The sequence below is a fragment of the Epinephelus lanceolatus genome, chromosome 14, assembly GCF_041903045.1.
Source record: "Epinephelus lanceolatus isolate andai-2023 chromosome 14, ASM4190304v1, whole genome shotgun sequence".
Lineage (NCBI taxonomy): Eukaryota > Metazoa > Chordata > Actinopteri > Perciformes > Serranidae > Epinephelus > Epinephelus lanceolatus.
The window spans coordinates 26,955,641-26,974,243 of record NC_135747.1 but is presented as its reverse complement, the minus strand read 5'-3'; the positions used below and the strand labels follow the sequence as shown (position 1 = coordinate 26,974,243).

General features: G+C 41.6%; 2 protein-coding genes across 4 annotated transcripts in view; one reads left to right on the top strand and one right to left on the bottom strand.

Annotated features, from left to right (window-relative positions):
- The first annotated feature begins 1,204 nt into the window (after positions 1-1,204).
- Positions 1,205-11,533, top strand: nr1i2 (nuclear receptor subfamily 1, group I, member 2). Of its 2 annotated transcripts, XM_078174546.1 has the most exons (10): positions 1,205-1,339; positions 2,922-2,990; positions 4,723-4,919; positions 5,817-5,947; positions 6,061-6,230; positions 6,315-6,550; positions 6,640-6,785; positions 10,394-10,510; positions 10,685-10,790; positions 10,867-11,533. In XM_078174546.1, exons 3-10 carry the CDS (start codon positions 4,729-4,731, stop codon positions 11,021-11,023), a joined length of 1,254 nt encoding a protein of 417 aa, XP_078030672.1. In that variant the 5' UTR covers positions 1,205-1,339; positions 2,922-2,990; positions 4,723-4,728; the 3' UTR covers positions 11,024-11,533. The 2 variants fall into 2 exon arrangements, with proteins under 2 accessions (XP_078030672.1, XP_033470730.1); XM_033614839.2 differs by lacking the exon at positions 2,922-2,990.
- Positions 11,534-15,282: 3,749 nt separating this feature from the next.
- gsk3ba (glycogen synthase kinase 3 beta, genome duplicate a) overlaps positions 15,283-18,603 on the bottom strand; it is a 43,086-nt gene continuing 39,765 nt past the window's right edge. For both annotated transcript variants that reach the window (XM_033617050.2, XM_033617049.2), the window contains exons 10-11: positions 18,120-18,218; positions 15,283-16,962 (exon numbers count right to left, since the gene is read on the bottom strand). In XM_033617050.2, coding sequence (XP_033472941.1) covers positions 16,892-16,962; positions 18,120-18,218 — 170 coding nt within the window. In that variant the 3' untranslated portion in view covers positions 15,283-16,891. The remainder of the gene's footprint in view (positions 16,963-18,119; positions 18,219-18,603) is intronic.

The following is an 18,603-nucleotide window of genomic DNA, read 5'->3' as shown; positions in this document are numbered from 1 at the left end:
ATTAATTTATAAATAGGTCATCACTATGATTGTAAAATGTCCCATAAAAGTTTTGTGAAAGAGGTTAAAATGAAGGGTTAAAAACTCTACATATGCAATTTAGAAAAACTCTTATCATTTGCAGGTGTCACAAATGCAGCACAGTACAGACACAGGGCTGGATTTTTCCAGCCCGTCTGGCACCAACAACCATGCTGCGTTCAAAGTCACTTAAATCACCTTTCTTCCCCATTCTGATGCTCGGTTTGAACTTCAGCAGGTTGTCTTGACCATGTCTACATGCCTAAATGCATCGAGCTGCTGCCATGTGATTGGCTGATTAGCTATTTGCGTTAATAAGCAGTTGAACACGTGTACCTAATAAAGTGGCCGGAGTGTACATATATATATATATATATATATATATATATATATATATATATATATATATATTAGCAAATCAGCATTTGGAAAATTAGAGGATTTCATCACTATTATTCATTCATTCACACATTCATCGCATTTCTAAAAAACACATTTAATCAAATTATATGTAATATATCCATATAGTCTCTGGTGATGTATCATTTTACAAGGTGTGTGAACACCTTTCTGGTCACGCCCAGCACCGGTACCGTAATCGTATGAATAGACGCACAACAAAATCCAAAGAACAGCTCACTTGACCGCTGTGAACCATCCTGATTAAATGACTACAGCTACTACTACTGTAGATAAATGACTACAGCACACAGTACAAAATATTATAAGATACCTCACAGCAATTAAAATTAAAAAAACTGGGGGCTGACAGGGGCTGGGAGAGTTGGAGTGTAACTCGACAGAAAAATCTATTGACCTACACATAAGAATAAGAGGGGTTGCTGCTGCTCGCTCATCATCTCTCCTCCCAGCTGCTGTATCTGAGGAATACGTGCATCGCTCATTCATTAATCAACAGTGGTCAGTGAAAACTACCCTCACTACTGAGAATGAAGTTTACCATATTGCAGTGGTTGCTGCAAATGTAAGTCACTCTCTTATTAATCTGAAAGTTTATTAGGGACTTTGAGGGGTGCGTAATGAGGGGGCACGCCATGCACCTGCACACGGGAGGGCATTGCACCCCACTGCCTCCGCCTTGGCGACGGGCCAGTAGCCTACTGTGAGCTGCAGCCAGGAATACTTGCAGCGACTAGCCCGGTATGAAACATCAAACAACACGGCCAACAGGAAGAGCCCTTCCGATAACTCGTCCTCACCTGGCGCACTGAATCCAAGTTCCACCTGGATTAACCGCTGCTAGGTGACACCCTGTGAACCACAGACAGCTGTTTGGACATCTGGATTCACCAAGTTGGTGAGTGGAATGATCTCGATCACTGTTTGAGAAAAAGTCGACCTTTAACCAGGCAAAGGAGCGGGAGGGAAAGTAGGTCTGTTTGGGTTAGGTTGGCAGAGAGTGTCTTGTGGTTTTTACCTTGCCGAAAATGTCAATTTGATGTGTCACAAAGTTATTGCTGCCTACCAAGGATAGTGGAGGTGCGTCGCTCAAACAAAAAATACATTTCACATGCTTCTTATTATGAATCGATACATGTTTTCTCCGATGTCCAATCACTGCCACACGGCTGTGTAAGCGAAAGTAGGTTATTCATTCTGGCTGCGCTCCGTTTAGGTGTCATTTACACTGGAGAATTAGGAGACATGTCCCCATCTGAAAGAGCCAATTTTGTCCCCTTACTTAAAAAAAAATTCTGCAGACTGTGATGAAAATGATCTTGCACCAAGACATGTTAACTAACAAATGAGAGCACTTTGAAAATACTTAAATTGCATAAGAAAATATACAGTGCATATATAAAAGAAACAAATGTTCACTATCCAAAAAAGTAATGTAAGTTAAGAGATAAAAAAATCCCCCTAGCCTATTAAATACAAAAGAGAATTACTGTATTATATACCACTATATATTTTCATATTTTGTATTGTCACCTGCTGCCTGAATTGTGTGTTTTACTCTACACTTGATGCAGAACAAATCACCATAAAGCAGGAAATGAATTGTTTGATTTCTGGGGGACAACCCCCAGACGCCTTCCGTATTATGTAGTTATTGATACGCATAAGTAAAAAAAACTAAACACTGTCAACGACAATTAAGTCCCAATCTCATCAAATGAGAAGATAATAAAGTGCCAATGTCTTCAAATGGGGACTTCCTAATAAACAGTGTCTTAGCTTGTTACTGTGACATTGAAATGTGTTGCCATATCAAACTATACCATTATTAATCATAAATAAACAAGTTTCAACCATAAAATGTGATCAGATTTTGGACCTTGTCCACTTTTGTGTCGGGGTCGGCTGTGGACTTGGCAGAGATGGATTATTGTATTGTGCTCTCACTACCACTAGATGGTATAAAAAGTGTCCACAAACGAGGACAACAGGTCTAAGTAAAGTTGAATGAAGTATAAGGTCAAGTAAACCCAGAGTGTGATGTCCTCATATGAGGACACAGTGTCTTAGGAGGATATATGATTACTTATCACTTTCCATCACAAAGCGATTCCCTTGGGTTTAAAGACACATCACACTGGGTTAAGACATAAGACATGTTGCCATTTGCCTGATTTCAGTGTCAGATAAACGTCACTAAAAATGACGACAGTGTGACAGATCAGGCAACTTCATAATTAAAGGAGCAATAAGCGAAATTCATCATTTCTAGATTGAAGGAATTAAAAAATTGCTATGGGAAGAACTAGAGGTGTAATTTCATCTGGAGTATAGCATGACCTCACACACCCTCTCTCTGTGTTGATCTCCAGCCCATTGTTTACAAGCCGGTCCGGCTACGCGTTCATGTACGTTCATGTGAAGTTGACGGATAATGAAAGGGACAGAACTCGGATTAACATTGGTCTTGCATTTCCAAGGTGGAGAGCACTGCAAGAGCTAAAGGGGCTACAATTTGACTCGGAGCTACCTCTTCTTCTCCTGGACAGGTACAACATAAAGTCAAATGTCTGTTTTAATTAGTGTTAAAGTAACGTTAAGCACATGTCACTATGTCGATTCAATTAAATTTAATGTTACAATCGTAGCATGGGTTAATGTCCGGAGCTTGAGTTATTAGCAGCTCGGTCCCAGCAATGGGTCAGGCGTTTCGGTTGTATTAGGTGAGTAGCCCGGCAGCCCAGCTAACATTTGCAATTAGTATTGAAAAATGTAGCCCGGCGGGCAGCCTGGCGGCTGTGTTTAGCTATTCCCCTGCCTACTTCAATGATGATGGTACCTGTAATAAATGTAATATATTTGCTGAAATGGAGGCGAGGCTCAGTGACTAGAAGAGCTGGTAGAAGCGCTCCATAGCTGCAAGCTACTCCAGTAGCTGTAGTAGCTCTAGTGCTAACTCTGGGAGCTAACACTAACATTCCTCTCTTCTCCGTGAGCCTCACGGAGAAGAGTTGGAACGTTAGCATGGCAGCCGACTAGTGCTAACGTTAATGTCCCCAAGCTTAAGCAGGCTCCCGGAACGTTAGCATGGCAGCCGACTAGTGCTAATGCTAACGTCCCCACGCTAGAGCTCGCCGGAGCCGAGAAGCAGGCTCCCGGAACATTAGCATGGCAGCTGACTAGTGCTAACGCTAACGTGCCCACGCTTCTCGGCTCCGACTCACTGAGCCTGGCAGAGAAGCGTGGGGATGTTAGCACTAATGGGCTGCCATGCTAATGTTCCAACTCTTCTCCGTGAGACCGTGAGCCCGGCTCCTGGCTCAGTTGGAGTTGGAGCGTTAGTGTGGCAGCCGAGTAGTGCTAACGCTAACAGGAAAGCAGGGAAATAGCTAAACACAGCAGAGACCCAGAGTGAGTGAAAGACATTGCTAACTGCTAAACTAAGTTGGCTGTTTAGGTTTTATTTTCTCGCCCCTGTGGCGAGTGAATCTGCCTGCAGTGAAAGCGGGGGCTAACCGGTGCTTCCTTCTCATGCTCCACTTCACTCAGCTGCTAACACAGCCAGTTAGCCTCCGCTAGCTTCCCAGCTAGCGGCTCTCCGTTTGGATCCAACCGGAGCACCAAGCCCTGGTTTGTTATTCAGGTTAATGTGGGAAGAAGCAGCGGGTATATCGGGCAGCTGAGTGAAGCTGAGTGAAGCGGAGCCTGCGGAAGAAACACCGGGTCCGTCTGGATGTGATAGTCCGTGGAGATGCTGCGGTACTCGCCGGCACAGACGAGGCGAGTGGGGGGTGTTGGAGAGCAGAGGTAGAGGGAGGAGTGGCTCATGACACGCTTTGTTTTGCTCTACAGGCAGTGCACGACAGCGAATCTAGCGGTGAAACGATTTCGCTTATTGCTCCTTTAAGTGTCATTAGAGGTAAAAGGAGTCCCCACTCCTTTGGTCAACACTTCAGAGCACTTAAAGGTGTTATTTAATATTCTTTGTTGGAGTTTGCAGTGGTTCCCTGCTGTGACCATTTAGCCACAGGAAATGAAATATACTAAAAGGCTTTTAATAGACTAAAATACTCAAGCTGAGCCAATATGTGGTTATGCGTCACTTTACCTTTCTTCAAAGATTGCAAAATGACAGTATGATAATAAGTTATATTTATGAAGATTTACCTTCTGTAGCTTTAAAGCCTCACAATCCACAACCCCATTTGTTCTAAAAAAAAAAAAACAATGTTCAACTTGAAATGAATCATGAAGTTACTGATGACAGATCATCACCTATAGGTGAGAATGACAAAGAGCGACACTGGAGTGCAGAGCATCCGAGAAGCGCTGACACGGCACAATGAAGAAGACGATGACGATGAGGAAGAAAAGCTGACAGAAGACAATGAGCCCAGAGCCTGTGGTGTGTGTGGAGATCTGGCCAAAGGTTACCACTTCAACGCTCTGACGTGCGAAGGCTGCAAGGGCTTCTTCAGGTGAGGTTGTTTCACACATGCAGCTGCATCTTCTCCCTCATTCCAGTCTTTATTCTACTTCCTGGTTGTGTTATTTATAGCAACTGACAGGGACATCTGTGATATAGGAGAGGTGTGACAACGTGCTTCTCGCTTTTCTTAAGTAAAGCCACATTGACTTGTATAAGAAACACATTCATACTCATCACATTCATTGTGAAAAGAACTGAAAAATCCTCACAGGGGACCTTTTTGTTACTGTTCACGCATGGGAATTATAAGTGTGTGACACATCAAAAGCCCTGACTGGCAGCCAGTGTGAGGTAGGAAAACAATAAAGGGGAGAAAGCCATGAGCAAGACAATATCATGAGAGCTACCTGTCTTATATTTATTGTTTTATGTCATAAGAGTGATAACACATATTATAGAAGCTATTGTGCACAGATATAAATACAGGTGCGCCTTGAGATTTTGGCTTGCCCATTAGTGTGCCTTGGAAAGGTTTGAAAACCACTGTCTTATTTTTCCATTCAGTAGTCTCCTGAATTATTTCCTGGCTGGTGTATTGTCATTACATACATACATGGCACACAGTAATACTATAGTATGATGTAACCTGTATTTAACCGGGAAGTCCCATTGAGATTGAAAATATCTTTTACAACAGAGACCTGGTCGAGGTAGCAGCCAATCAAAATACATTTAAAATGCAACAACTACAACATGTAATACAAAAATCCACAATTAAACTATTCAAACATAGTGGCCTCTCAAGAAAAACAAGCACACGTCTCTGTCAACACATTCTTTATGATGCCCTTAAATTCATTGATGGATGGACGTGTTTTCTTGAATGTGATTTCTAACTTCAGATTGTTTGTAAGCTGTTACTAAATGGATTTTTAAATACATTCAGACGTGCCATAAAGAAGTCAGGGCAGCTCCGCTGTAGGTTCCTGAACAAATGCAGTATAACCAAAAACAACAGACGGTCGTGTCCAGCCTGCCGCCTCCGTAAATGCCAAGCTATCGGCATGCGCCAGGAAAGTAAGTAACACACAACAATTGATCCCATATTCTTTTAACACAAACATTTCCTGTTCATCATTCTAATTTACATTGATGAAATAAAGTACATGCAGGATTTTGTGTCCTTGTAGTGGTCATGTCTGAGGAGGATGTATTGGAGAGGAGGATCAGAATCAAGACAAGGAAAATGCTTGAAGCACCAGCACAGCTCTCATCCCAACAAGAGGAAACCATTCAGGAGCTCCTCCGTGGCCACCGCAACTCTTTTGACTCAGCCTTTTACCGCTTCAGCGGTTTCAGGGTGTGTGAATGACTGCCAGCATGTTTGATTTGTTGTCTCTCGTCATTGTTTTAACATGTCTGAGTGACGCCTTTCTTTTTACAGCCCATGGATAGAAACGTTCTCTCTGTGAGTGAGTACAACCAGTCTGAAAACTCCCTCTCCTCCTTTTCCTCCTCCCTCTCGCCCTCCTCCTCCACTCTCTCCGGTTCCTTTGAAAAACAAGAAAACCCAGAGGTCAGAGAAGGCAGCGTTTTCACCGCTCTTCCGCACGTGGCTGACCTCACCACTTACATGATACAGGACATCATTAGTTTCTCCAAAAGTCTTCGGGACTTCCGGTAAATGTGTGCCTCAATGCAGTTTCATTTCTCTCGATAACTGATATCTGATTGAAACTTACTCACAGCTATACGTGTGTCTCTTACAGATCTCTAAGCATCGGAGACCAAATTTCTCTGCTGAAGGGAGCCACATTTGAAATTATGCAGATTCGTTTCAACATGGTGTTCAACGCAAAAACTGGCATCTGGGAATGCGGCCATATTACGTACTGCATAGATGACGCTGTACGAGGTAAGACTACCTACTACAGCTGGGCGATTTTATTCCCCTGTTTGAAAATATACAGCTGCACAAAATGTAAATGAAAAATTCTATAAAATAAATAGCAGGGCTGTATAATAACTTTTTGCACTCAGCACTGAAGCTACAGAGGTTTAAAGGTTTGCAGCACAGGACACAAAACTATAATATGAGTATAAAAGTATCAAGTAGGTCTAAATCCATTGTAGTTTGGAACAATTAATAATCTTTGTGGGGAAGTTAAGAAGTCATTTGCCATGGCTTTTCAAATGAATCTAGTGCTGGAAATTGTTTTAAATCTTTTTACTTATTTAGGTTATTAATCTTATTTATGCACAGAGCATCAACAGAGAGGCCAAGGGAGGGAAAGAGCAAGAGACACTTTGTCTGAGTTATATACATCAGTGTTGAGTTTGTTTGCCAAAAGAATGTTGAAAATAATTTCCTTTAATGTTTTTTTTTATTATTATTCCTCAGCCAAGGTGCATAATGTTTTTGGGTTGTCCGTCCGTCCCATTCTGGTGAACGAGATAATTTGAACACCTTGAGGGTATACCTTTAAATTTGGCACAAACGTCCACTTGCACTCGATGAACTGGTTAGAATTTGGTGATCAAATGTCAAAGGTCACTGTGACGTCACAAAATGTGTTTGTTTTTTTTATCATATCTAAGAATTCATGAACTAATTATAACAAAATTTCACACAAATGTCTAATAGGATTAAATAATGAAGTGCTGACATTTTATATCTAAAAGGTCAAAGGTCAGCTTCACTGTGACATCATGATGATCCACAAAAACACTTTTCTACCCAATACTCAACATCATAACTGAAAAAAGGAAGGGTTATTTTTGGTTGAACAAACGTTTTATTACTATAATTGAAACTTGAATCTATTTTGTTAATGGAGGGATGTGTAAAAAGTTTCCCCTTTGAAAAAAATGAAATAAAGGGGAGATTCCCATGGGGTACCTTAAAACTGGTATATTGCTGCGACCCTAGCGAGTAAGGTGGGTTAATTAGAGCTTTTCGGTTCAAAAATAAAAAGTCAGGTGATGTTTTTTATTGGGTTTGTCACTACCAGCAACTCATTTTACATACAAATAGTTATTTGATCCATTGTTAGTATAAAAATATTGATTATAGCAGCCTTAAGGAAAGATCTGGAATCATATGGAGGCTAAAGTCTACTCAAGTCTACAGCACTGTACTGAATACAAAATACAATCAGTAATGGTTGCAGCTTAACTACTGGAGCGTGGATTGTAAACACAAAAGCACTGGATGTGACTGGATCAAGAGAGACAGGAGAGATAAGTGTTTTAAGGGCACAAATATGATCTGAAGCTGAAATATCAGCACAGAGGTGTGTGTGTATGAGAGGAATCTGGGTTATAGGTGTTTTCAAAGTAATCAAAACAAAAGCAGCCTCAGACATGTCAAGTACCGCTGATTTACAGACGCAGTACGTCTGATAGAAGAAGTCGATGTGGAGGCTTTCGTTTCTCATTTCACTTGTTTTGGTTTCCACCAGTCTGGCACCTTTAAGATATATATGAAGTTGCAAGATGATAGTGTGTTGTAGTATTTTTTGTTTGTGAGACTCAGACAGATGTGTGTGCTCCTGTCTCATATCTCGTGTTCACAGAGGTGTAACGCTCTGCAGAATGTTGTCAGACTGGTAATGTCTCCACCTTTTCTTAGGATCAAATGAAACGCAGGTGGTGTTCATTCATCGTCCTTCAGCCTTGAGCTCCGTGCCTGTGGCTGGCACTTACACTGTCTGCGTTGTCTCTCAAAATGTCCCTGGGCATACTTGCTGTAGGCCACACAGAATATTATTCTGAAGGGCCGGCTGTTATAAGTACATATTAGGACCCCTCAAATAGAGCGCAAGGTGTATTTAACTGTATGTAACCATGGCAACAGTGCTTATTCTTCATGCTACATTAGCCATGAACTCACGAGTCAATATAACTGAACCATGGGATGAACTGACTGCAAACAAACTAAAAAAATTTGGATAGAAGGACTCGCCTTTGCAGCACACACTTCATATCAGGTTAAGGAAAAAGTATTTCCTGTTGTAGAGATGAGTAACATTATGTGTATTAAGGGTTATCATGTCCACCTCATCAGAAACTGGGGAGGTATTAAGAGGAATATTGGATTTCTCTGTAAGGCTAACTTTTTAGCACATTAGCTAACGTTAGCTTCGATAGCAAAACGAAACTGGAGGAAAACGTTCCAAGTGTCGTCCTCCTTTGTAAGATTGGCATAGTAATCAACCGAAAAGCCTCCTGTGACATCATCCATCCACTGAGTGAGAGCATACAGGTCGGCCAGTCTGGTCCCGTTGGTCAGTGTTTACTTATTCAAGTAACACTAGTGGCCCTGGAGAGTGAGTGACGTGACATGGAGTGTCCGTAAATTCAGTCTGATGCTCTACACTAAATCGAGAGCCCTGTGGATTGAAGAATTTGAGCTTTATATGTCTATAAGTTAATCACACATTCACTCCCCAGACAGAGTGCCCAGAGTGCGGTGGTCTGGATAACCAAACAGGAAATACCAACATCACTCTGAATTTACGAATGAGTTTGTGCCAGATTGCGCTCTGACACTCAGAATGAATATTCCTGCATGCACCACTCCCATCATCTTCCTCCATTGTCTGAAACAAGCCAACGGAACTTGCTAGCTAGCGATAGCTAATGTCTGTGGAGAATTGTTTTGCCTCCAGCTAAGCCCCCGCCCACCTAAAAACGTCATAGTGTAACTAACAGTAAAAGGGTCTATTAGCACCTGTCTCGAAGTCCCCCTCGTCAAAAAACCCAGTCTGCTCCGATTGGTCAGTGTCTTTCCATATTTGCGCTCGTGGCATCTCAGCACTGTCATTGCAGCCAGGAAATGACTGTAACAGCACTGCAGTGACACTTTCTACCCTTATAAAGTATAGTTGTGACATCACAACTTCACAGAAGTCCTAACAGCTCGTTTAAAGGCGCAAATTCTTAATACAGACTGAGTGCATTTCTCTGTGGATTTAGCATTTGCTGCTTTCACAGTATGTATATAGTGCCTATACCTGCTTCATAATGAAAAAAGAGAGAAATCTAACCTTTTACAAAATGGGACCTTTAAACAAAATAAAAGTCAACAGTAAAAAATTACATGTAATAGCCGTCATGGTAAATGTAGCATAATGTAGTTTGCCACAGAATTATTTTCTGCCCTACAATGACATAGTGGTGTCAAAAATGCTGCTCTCAAGACAAACTGATTCAACATTTTCACATTTATTAAAGATCTTTCTGCATGTGAGTGAGTTGCATTGTGGGTAATGTTTTAAAAAGACAGAAAAATGCATGGAGGAAAAAAGATATTTTAATTTTGATCCTTGCTTTTAGCATTTGAGTGTGAAAAAGATAGAGTGTGGAATGCAGAAAAATTGAAGTCAAGCAAAGTACAAGTCCATTAACATTGTACCCAAGTACAGCACTTGAGTAGATTTAATTAGTTAATTTCCATGTTTTTACCTGTATCAGTGTGTGTTATTGTCATGTCACTGACCTCTGTTCACCTGTGTTCTTCAGCGGGTTTCCAACCGCTTCTGTTAGAGCCTCTGCTCAGATTTCACCACACACTGCGCAAACTGGGCCTGCAGGAGGAGGAGTACGTCCTTGTGCAAGCCATGTCCCTGTTTTCTCCAGGTAGCAGCAGGTCCTCACCCCAGTCCATGATAATCAATCATTCATGAACCCTGTAAATATTTAAACCCTAGAAACTGTGTGCATTTGTACCCAGCCAAAAAAATGTATTTTCAGATGTTCTCAACATCAGATTGCTTTGGTTGTGTAGAGATGTGTTTCTATGTGATCTATCAGACCGTCCAGGTGTGCAGCAACACAGTGTGATTGACCAGCTTCATGAAAACTTGGCGCTGACACTAAAAACCTGGATTGACTGCAGGAGGACAGGACCAGAGAAACAGTGAGTGAAATACCATGTCCACTCACCCTGAAATGTTTCACAGCTTGAAGCTGGTTTGTTTCCCCTGTGTCTCCAGCTTGCTGTACCCCAAAGTGATGGCCTGTCTCACCGAGATGAGGACAATGACCGAGGAGTACAGTAAACAGGTTCTGCAGATCCAGGACATCCAGCCAAATGTTATCCCACCTCTCATAATGGAGATGGTCAGTAAAAGCCCCTGTAGTGACTTGTAATACTGACGTCTGCTGTACATGGACGGGACCAGCTGAATGTGCTCATGTACATATGTGTCAAAATCCAAAAGAATGCATGTGATGTCTACAGCATACACCACACAAAATCCTGAACAGATGAAGATGATCGTTAATCCCACTGTCTGAGTCCTGCTGAAATGTAAACTATCATCTGTTCTCCGCACACTACCCACTGTTGTTCTGTTAACTGGGTACAGTACAGGTGGATTATGGTGGATTTGCCATTTGTGTGTTACTTGTTTATCTTATAGTAAGTACAGACTTTGTCTCCACGAATGAATGTTGACTTAAAGTTGTGAGGTTTTATGTTTTTTCTAGATGTCGCACACAGAACTGTCAGAGACTGTGAAGTATTTTTTCTCAGATAATTTAAAAACCTGTTGCTGCAAAGACAATAATGTGTTTTATATTTGTTACCTCAAGTTGTGTTTTGTGTTTTGATGCCAGAAATGCTCTACACTTAGTGTTATTAAAACTGCTCAAGTTCAAGTGTGTGATGGTGCGTTAAGGGTCACTAACAGCAAAGTAAGACAAACACTGCCCCCCTGAGGCCATACTAAGTCAAAGGCTAGTTGGTGCCACTGAAAAATTCTAGGTTGGTATTTATGAAACTTTTGAGTAATGGTGCCAGGGTGTCTACAGATATAACCAAATTATATGTAAGTCTTTTTTTGAAGAACTTTCTAATACCATCTTATATGAAATTTAGCAAACCTGCAGTGGAATTACATTTTATATATATATGCGTGTGTGTGACACTTATGTGTAAGTACTCTTTTAAACACACTGATGTCAGTTCAAAATGAACAGTAAGGAAAAATGGCAATAATTGGGTGAATTTAAGTTTTATTGTGTTTAATGTAAAAAGAAAACAAAATCTCATCGCTGTCGTAAATGCTATTTATTATTGCAATTCTTCGGTCTGTCCAATGATTGTCAACAGTCATTGGGTCTGTCAGGCTGGAGATATTTCTGTGGTAATATGAACAGAAATATTTAATCTGAATTTAAGACAATTTAAGACTCGATAATGCCTTATATTAAGAAAACTTAATCTGAGACATTTTAACTGCAATATCAATATCAATATCCAGATATTTTATTCAATTCAAGGGATGGCAATGTCAGTCTCTCAGTCTGACACTTTGGTCCATAAAATATCTGAACAACTGTTTGATGGATTGTCATGACATTTTGACATAACATTCATGGTGCCAAGAGGATGCAGTTTACTGGTGTTGGTATTCTTCTTTCTTTTCCCACTAGCGCCATCATTAGGTTGACATTAGTGCTTGTGGTGGAATCAACTACTGGATGGATTGTCATCAAATTTGGTGCTGACATCCATGTTCCTCTTAGGATATGTTGTAAGAACTTTGGTGCTCCTCTGACTTTTCATGAAGCCCCATCATTTGGTCATTTGTTTTGTACTTCAGTTTATCACCATATACTGCAAAACTAATGACATCCCCATCAGCCTCAGCTGCACTTTGTTTTGTGCCAATCAGCAAATGTTACTCGGCTAACACACAGAACTAAGTTGGTGAACACTGTAAACATTACACCTGCTAAACATTAGCATGTATGCATTGGCATTGTGATCATGTTAGCATGCTGGTGTTAGCATTTAGCTCAAAGCGCTGCTGTGTTTTAGTACAGAGCTCACAGAGCTGCTCGGTCTATAGACCAGGGATACTCAACTTGCTTTGCCTGGGGGCCACTTTGCAAAATGAAATGAAGCCAGGGGTCAGTTGGGGGCATTTCAAGGGTCTGGTGGCAGTATGGGCTTAATCCAGGACTCTGTAAGGGAGTCTGACAGATCCCTCCCTAGATTTTTTTTTTTTTTTTTAATTCAAAGTACAAAAAAATACAATAATATTGTGAATTAGAAAACAGTCAGTGGGCCACCCAGTACCCGTGATTTAAATATCACTGCTGCAGACTCATGGTCTTGCTATAATACATATAAATATAAATGTGTTTAATGTTAACATTTGGAAGAATCACACCTACATACAATCAAATGTAAACATTTGATTATATTCATGCTGGAGCCATCAGCTTGTGAACCTTTTCATGTTGTAGCCTAAGTAGTGAAAGAATTGTCACAGATTTTGTATTCGTTTTCAACTTAATCACATTTTTTATAGTATGTAGCTGTTGCTTCTGAGTCTCTGCAGTTACCCTCGTGGGTACATGTGCTGCTAACTTTGCCATGTGTAATGTAGTTATTATATATTTCTTACTGTTAATAGTGTTGTGCAGCCTGTGCCTGCTTTGTTTATTGTGCAAGGCTGAAAAATACAGTAATTGTACTTCATATTGTTTTTCGGCCATGCAATGTGCACTTACTGTTTTTTTGCATGGGTAATCTGGTCTTTTTTTAAGATGATTATTATGCCTTCTATATTGTATTCAATACCGTGCAGTGTGAACTTACTGTTTTTATTATGTAAGGCACCTGCACTGGTAACTTGGTCACTGTACAAGGCAGCTACTGTGTTTTTTATATTGTATTTTGTACTGTGCAGTGTGTACATACTGCTTCTGTTATGTTAGGCACATGGATTTACTGTAGTTTGCATTGCACCTTGAATTTTATTCTTAATTATTGTGTCTACTTTTAATGTATTTTAAAAAATACACAGCAACACACTCAGAGTGGGTCATAAATGATGACTGAGACTCTGAACAGGCTTTATACATACCGACTCTGACGTCCATTGTGAACTCTCACTTAAAGAAGACGGAGCGGACAAGGAGCTTGATCATTTCCAGGCTATCCTACTCTTTATTTAATGCAAATTACAGTACCAGGGAACTATTCCTCAGAGCACGCAGAGGGAATATTTACAGAGGTGCACATTTAGCATACCTTCACAGAACAAAAGAAAAAAACAAAACAAACAGAAAAAAAAATAAACAAAAGAAATAAAAATTTCAGTCACAAACAGAGGCATTCAAGTAGTAGTACTGTTATACAGGATGTTTTTGTAGTATTTTCTATGATTTTTCTTTTTTTAACCCCAGTTAGCATATCAAACTGGTATATATATGCTAGCATAACAGATTATGCTCGCATATATATTCGCTTTACTTCTTTTTTGGTAACCTTTGTGGTGTTTTTATTGAACTGGAGCCAGGGATAAGGTGAGGTGGTCAAACTTTTCCGGTGGAGGGTAGCAACACGTTCATGAATGCAAAATTACAGCAAGCAGGAGACAGGAGAGAGGCTACATGACTCGACCCCTTAGGTGCTACTGAATTCCCCCTCCGAAGTACACGGACAGGAAGGAGAACAAGCAAGAGGACAGAGGAACAACAAAATATCCAGAAAGAGAAGAAGAAGAGTAAGAGAGACAGGAAACAAGACTGCCTCTGAGGATGGCTCATCACAACTACATCTTAGTTTGGCTTTGGTAACAGAACCAACACTGTGAGTAATACAGAAACTGTACTGTATTGTATATATACAGTATATGAGGCCTTTTTAACCCCCTGCTGCCATCCGCGACCCTCCCCGTACAACCCACTTCATGCCCCGGAGCCCATGCCAGGACTGTGGTATACATGTTTGTGCGTGCATGTGTGTCCAAGATAAAACATCTATTAAAATAAACACTCATCTACTTGTATCTTCAGTTAAGGAAAAATAATCCTTACAATTAACAATGTACTGTATATTACATTAAGTGTGCGATGAAAGAGGGGAAGAGGTGCGAGTGACGGGGGGTTGAAAATCAAGTGGGAGGGTGTGAATGTGTGTGTCGCAGGATAGCAGGACATTCAACAGCACCGAAGGGAGAGTCACAATCGGATGGGTGGGGGGTGATGGCAGGGGAGGTGAGGGGGGGGGGCAAGGCGAAGGTGTATGAAAGCAAAGGCACTCCAAACTATAGTTACACTATACATGACTAGTTCTTGTTACAATAATACAGCTGTCATCTACTGTACTGTACAGGTAAGATTGAACATATGGCTGGATAAAGCTGATCATCAACATCATCTACAATATCCATAAACATCATATCAGTTCTGCCCTGATTGTTTTTTAATCTTTTTTCTTTTCATTTCTTTCCCTACCCTCTTTGTTTTTGCTCATAAACAGTACATGGGTCTGCATATATACATACCTTAAACAACATGGAAAAAAAGAATCAACATAACATAAAAAAAAACAACATACAAGTCATACAGAATTTTGGTGAGGAGCATTTATACTGTATATACAAATTCAGCTTTTTTCTTTTCTTTTTTTTTTTTTTTTTTAAATGTAGTGAGTATTCTCTGCAAATAAGACGCTTCGACAGACTGTACCGAGTGGCTCTATGTGCGGCAGGTGGAGGAGAAAGAACGCTAGGCTAACACTTCAGTCAGTGGTCACAACACAGGAGACAGTCCGGGGGGGGGGGGTGGCTGAGCCGAGGGGGGGACCTCTCAAGGGGTCGAGGAAAGAAAAGGGTTAAGAAACATCTTGAGTTTTTCACAGAGACGTAGAGAAAAGAGGAAGGGAGAGGGAGAGGAGGTGGGGAGCAGAGGGGGAGAAGATGTTTGTCTGGACGCTGCACTGTCACAGAAACACTGTTACAGACAATGTCGTACAAAGACGGGGAATAGAGCAATGCCCTAAAATGCATCTACAGCCTTAATACAGACAACACGAGAGAACAGGGAAGTGACTGCTGGAATCTAACCACACTCCAGCAAAGAAAACAAAAACACCACCTTATCTAAATCTATTGTCTTTAGGCAGCGGCAAATATTGCCACTGCACTGCCAGATATGAGCTCACCATAAATGATTTCTGAACCATTGTAGTTAATATACATATATCTATATATACTTTTTATACATAAGGAAAAGTAATATATAAACTGTGTATGTATGCATGTTCGTTTTGTATTGTATGTATATATTATACAAGCACACAGGACCAGATACATGTCACATCCATTGCACATGGCAATCCAAAAACATCTGCCCAGGGGTACAAAACAAAAATTAAAAACAAGGTCGAGTAAAACAGCTTTTTCTAACCATTTAAAAACAACCCCAGGCAAAGAAAAGAAAAAAATAAACCTGCCCAAACTTTAACCCCCACAAGTGGACTGCTTCTTTCCACATACATCAGGATCTTCATGCACCCATGTGTGTGAGGATGTGTGTCTATGAGTGTGGTTGTGTGTATACCCGTGCGTGAGCCTCATGCCTTGTCTGTGGAAGTGGAGGTGAGAAGTGAGAGGGCGGGGTGATCCCCCCCCCGGGTGATCCTATCCATACTCAGGCCATGCACTACAGGAGGAACCAAAGGGGAGATTGGCCAGGGGACACATTGGGTCAGAGGTCAGAGGGTGAGGATGCAGAAAAATGGGACAATGTGGAGGAGGACAAAGAGGGAAGGCCAGATAGGGAGAGGGCCGAGGGGAACAGCGTAGGACTTTTTCTACAGATTGTCCTTTTACAAACATTAGCAGGCTAGCATTGTGTATACATGTACAGTGTACTTTTATCAATAGTACAGTCGACAACACCTCTGGCCCTGCGCTTTCCTTCCCCGTTGAAAGGGCATGGAGAGACGTCTTTGACGGAGGATGGAGTAGAGTTCAAACAGCTGGAGGAGGGGCCAGCCAGGGATTAAAAGAGGCAGATTTAGGGATGCTTGGTTTGTGGTGGTGGCATGGGGCTGTTGGCTAGCTGTTGAACCCGGACTGCGTCAGCATCGCTCCGCTGCTGTCAGGGAGTAGAGCAGGGCAGAGCAGAGCTGAGCGGAGCTCACCCCCTGGCCGGGGCAATGGAGAGGCCGTGGGCTGGGGCTGAGACCGGGGCGGGGCGGGTCGTCTTGTGGGCTCAGGAGGTGGAGTTGGAGGCCGAGGCAGAGGCGGTGGTGGTGCTGGGACCTCGCTCTGTACTGCTGCCATCTGTGGACGGAGGGAGAGGAGATGATGATCAATTACATAAAGTTAGTTAGGAGATTGGTTAATAAAGGCACCTTAAGAATGACAGAGATCCTGTTTACACTTGGTTTTGTCATGTGTCCTTGGTGATCTGTTCACAAGTGGACAGCTTTTAGTCTGTTTGTTGATATACCTGGCATTAGAATACATCTCCATGAACATTTCGAGTGACCACTTGCAACTTAATCTCTGGCCCCTACTCTATATGCAAATAAACACGTGAATCATTTCAAGCAGCTCATGTTGCCTCATGGTTATTAACAGGCTTAATGATAAAGCTGAGCCGTTTTGGTGTCGGTGTCACTCTGTTTGGGATGTCGAACAGCTGCTGCTGTTTTAGCTCATGCTAACTGGGCAGACCATTCGCCAGCCTGGAAAGAGAGCAGCTCCAGGGACGGTCCTTCAGCACTGTGTCTAACCTGTCTAACAGCAGCAACAGTCAGTTAAGCAAGGACGTCAGCTGAGTAGGAGGTCCTTTAGTGTGGCCCAGGATACATTAGTGTACACACTGCTAAAAGAATGTGACCCAGACCACCTCTGAATGTGGTCTGAGCAATCGGATCTTGAGTGCACCTGTACTTAAAGCTGTCCACTTGTGATCCAATCAGTCAGGACGTATGATAGTACCCCAATGTACATAAGGCCAGACACAAAGAGAGTGATGAGTGAAACATGTCCTTCAGTAAACTTGCTTTACATCACCGTTAAAGTTAACTGGGATAATATAGGCATGGAAAGTGAATAGGTAACACTCATTCCCTTCTTTAGCTACCACTATAAGTCCAGGCTTATGAGCACGATCCTTAACACCCAACTGGAGCTGCTCAGTGACCAACAGTTACAGGTTGCTTTGGACGACTCCCAGGTGTAACTGTGTGGAAGTATGTGTTTTGCAATGTTGTGCAACTGAGCAGCTGAGCAACAACCTGTAAAGCAGTGTTTAATACCCATGGTGCTTTTTATACACCAACTTTTAGCCTAAGTTAAAATCTACAGAAACTGAAATGAAATGTATTGACCACTAGAGCTTAACAACCTTTCTAACTTAGCCCCAACATAAGTCACAACCAGTACTTGCAAATAGAGCCCTGAAGCCGAGCTGGAGGAAGCGCGGCTCTAACCTGTGGTGGCAGAGGTGTTGGTTGGGGTGGAGGCGGCGGCCTGGCTGCGGGCGTGGGCAGGGATGAGTATGGAGGCCAAAGAGGGATTACTGGATAACTCTGAAAGAGAAGGAACAAGTTTCTTGCAACTTCTGGATGGATCACAGAATGAAATCACTATATACGTCATCCACTGATGGAAACTTCCAGAGGTGATTCGTACTAATAAGAGACGGGAATAAACTGTAGCGCGAAGAGCTAATAATGCTACGTAATCCAAAAGGTTTTAACATCCACTTATGAATACTATTGATAATGTGATGGCAAAATACAGAGGACTATTTTCTGTCAAATTTGCTGTTTAAAAAGTGGGGTTTTACATACCACTGATAGATTGATAGATCCATTGATACCGTCGATTGAAAGAAAATTTTTCAGCACCTATTCTGATTGTGATTTGCTGGTTTACTTTTGTCTTCTACACTGTTAAACAGAATATCTCTGT

Excerpts from the sequence above, each read along its gene's own strand:
- nr1i2 (XM_033614839.2), top strand. The coding sequence starts at position 4,729 with ATGACAAAGAGCGACACTGGAGTGCAGAGCATCCGAGAAGCGCTGACA. Across the intron at positions 5,948-6,060 it reads TATCGGCATGCGCCAGGAAA|TGGTCATGTCTGAGGAGGAT; the intron begins GTAAGTAACACA and ends GTGTCCTTGTAG. Across the intron at positions 10,511-10,684 it reads CATGTCCCTGTTTTCTCCAG|ACCGTCCAGGTGTGCAGCAA; the intron begins GTAGCAGCAGGT and ends GTGATCTATCAG.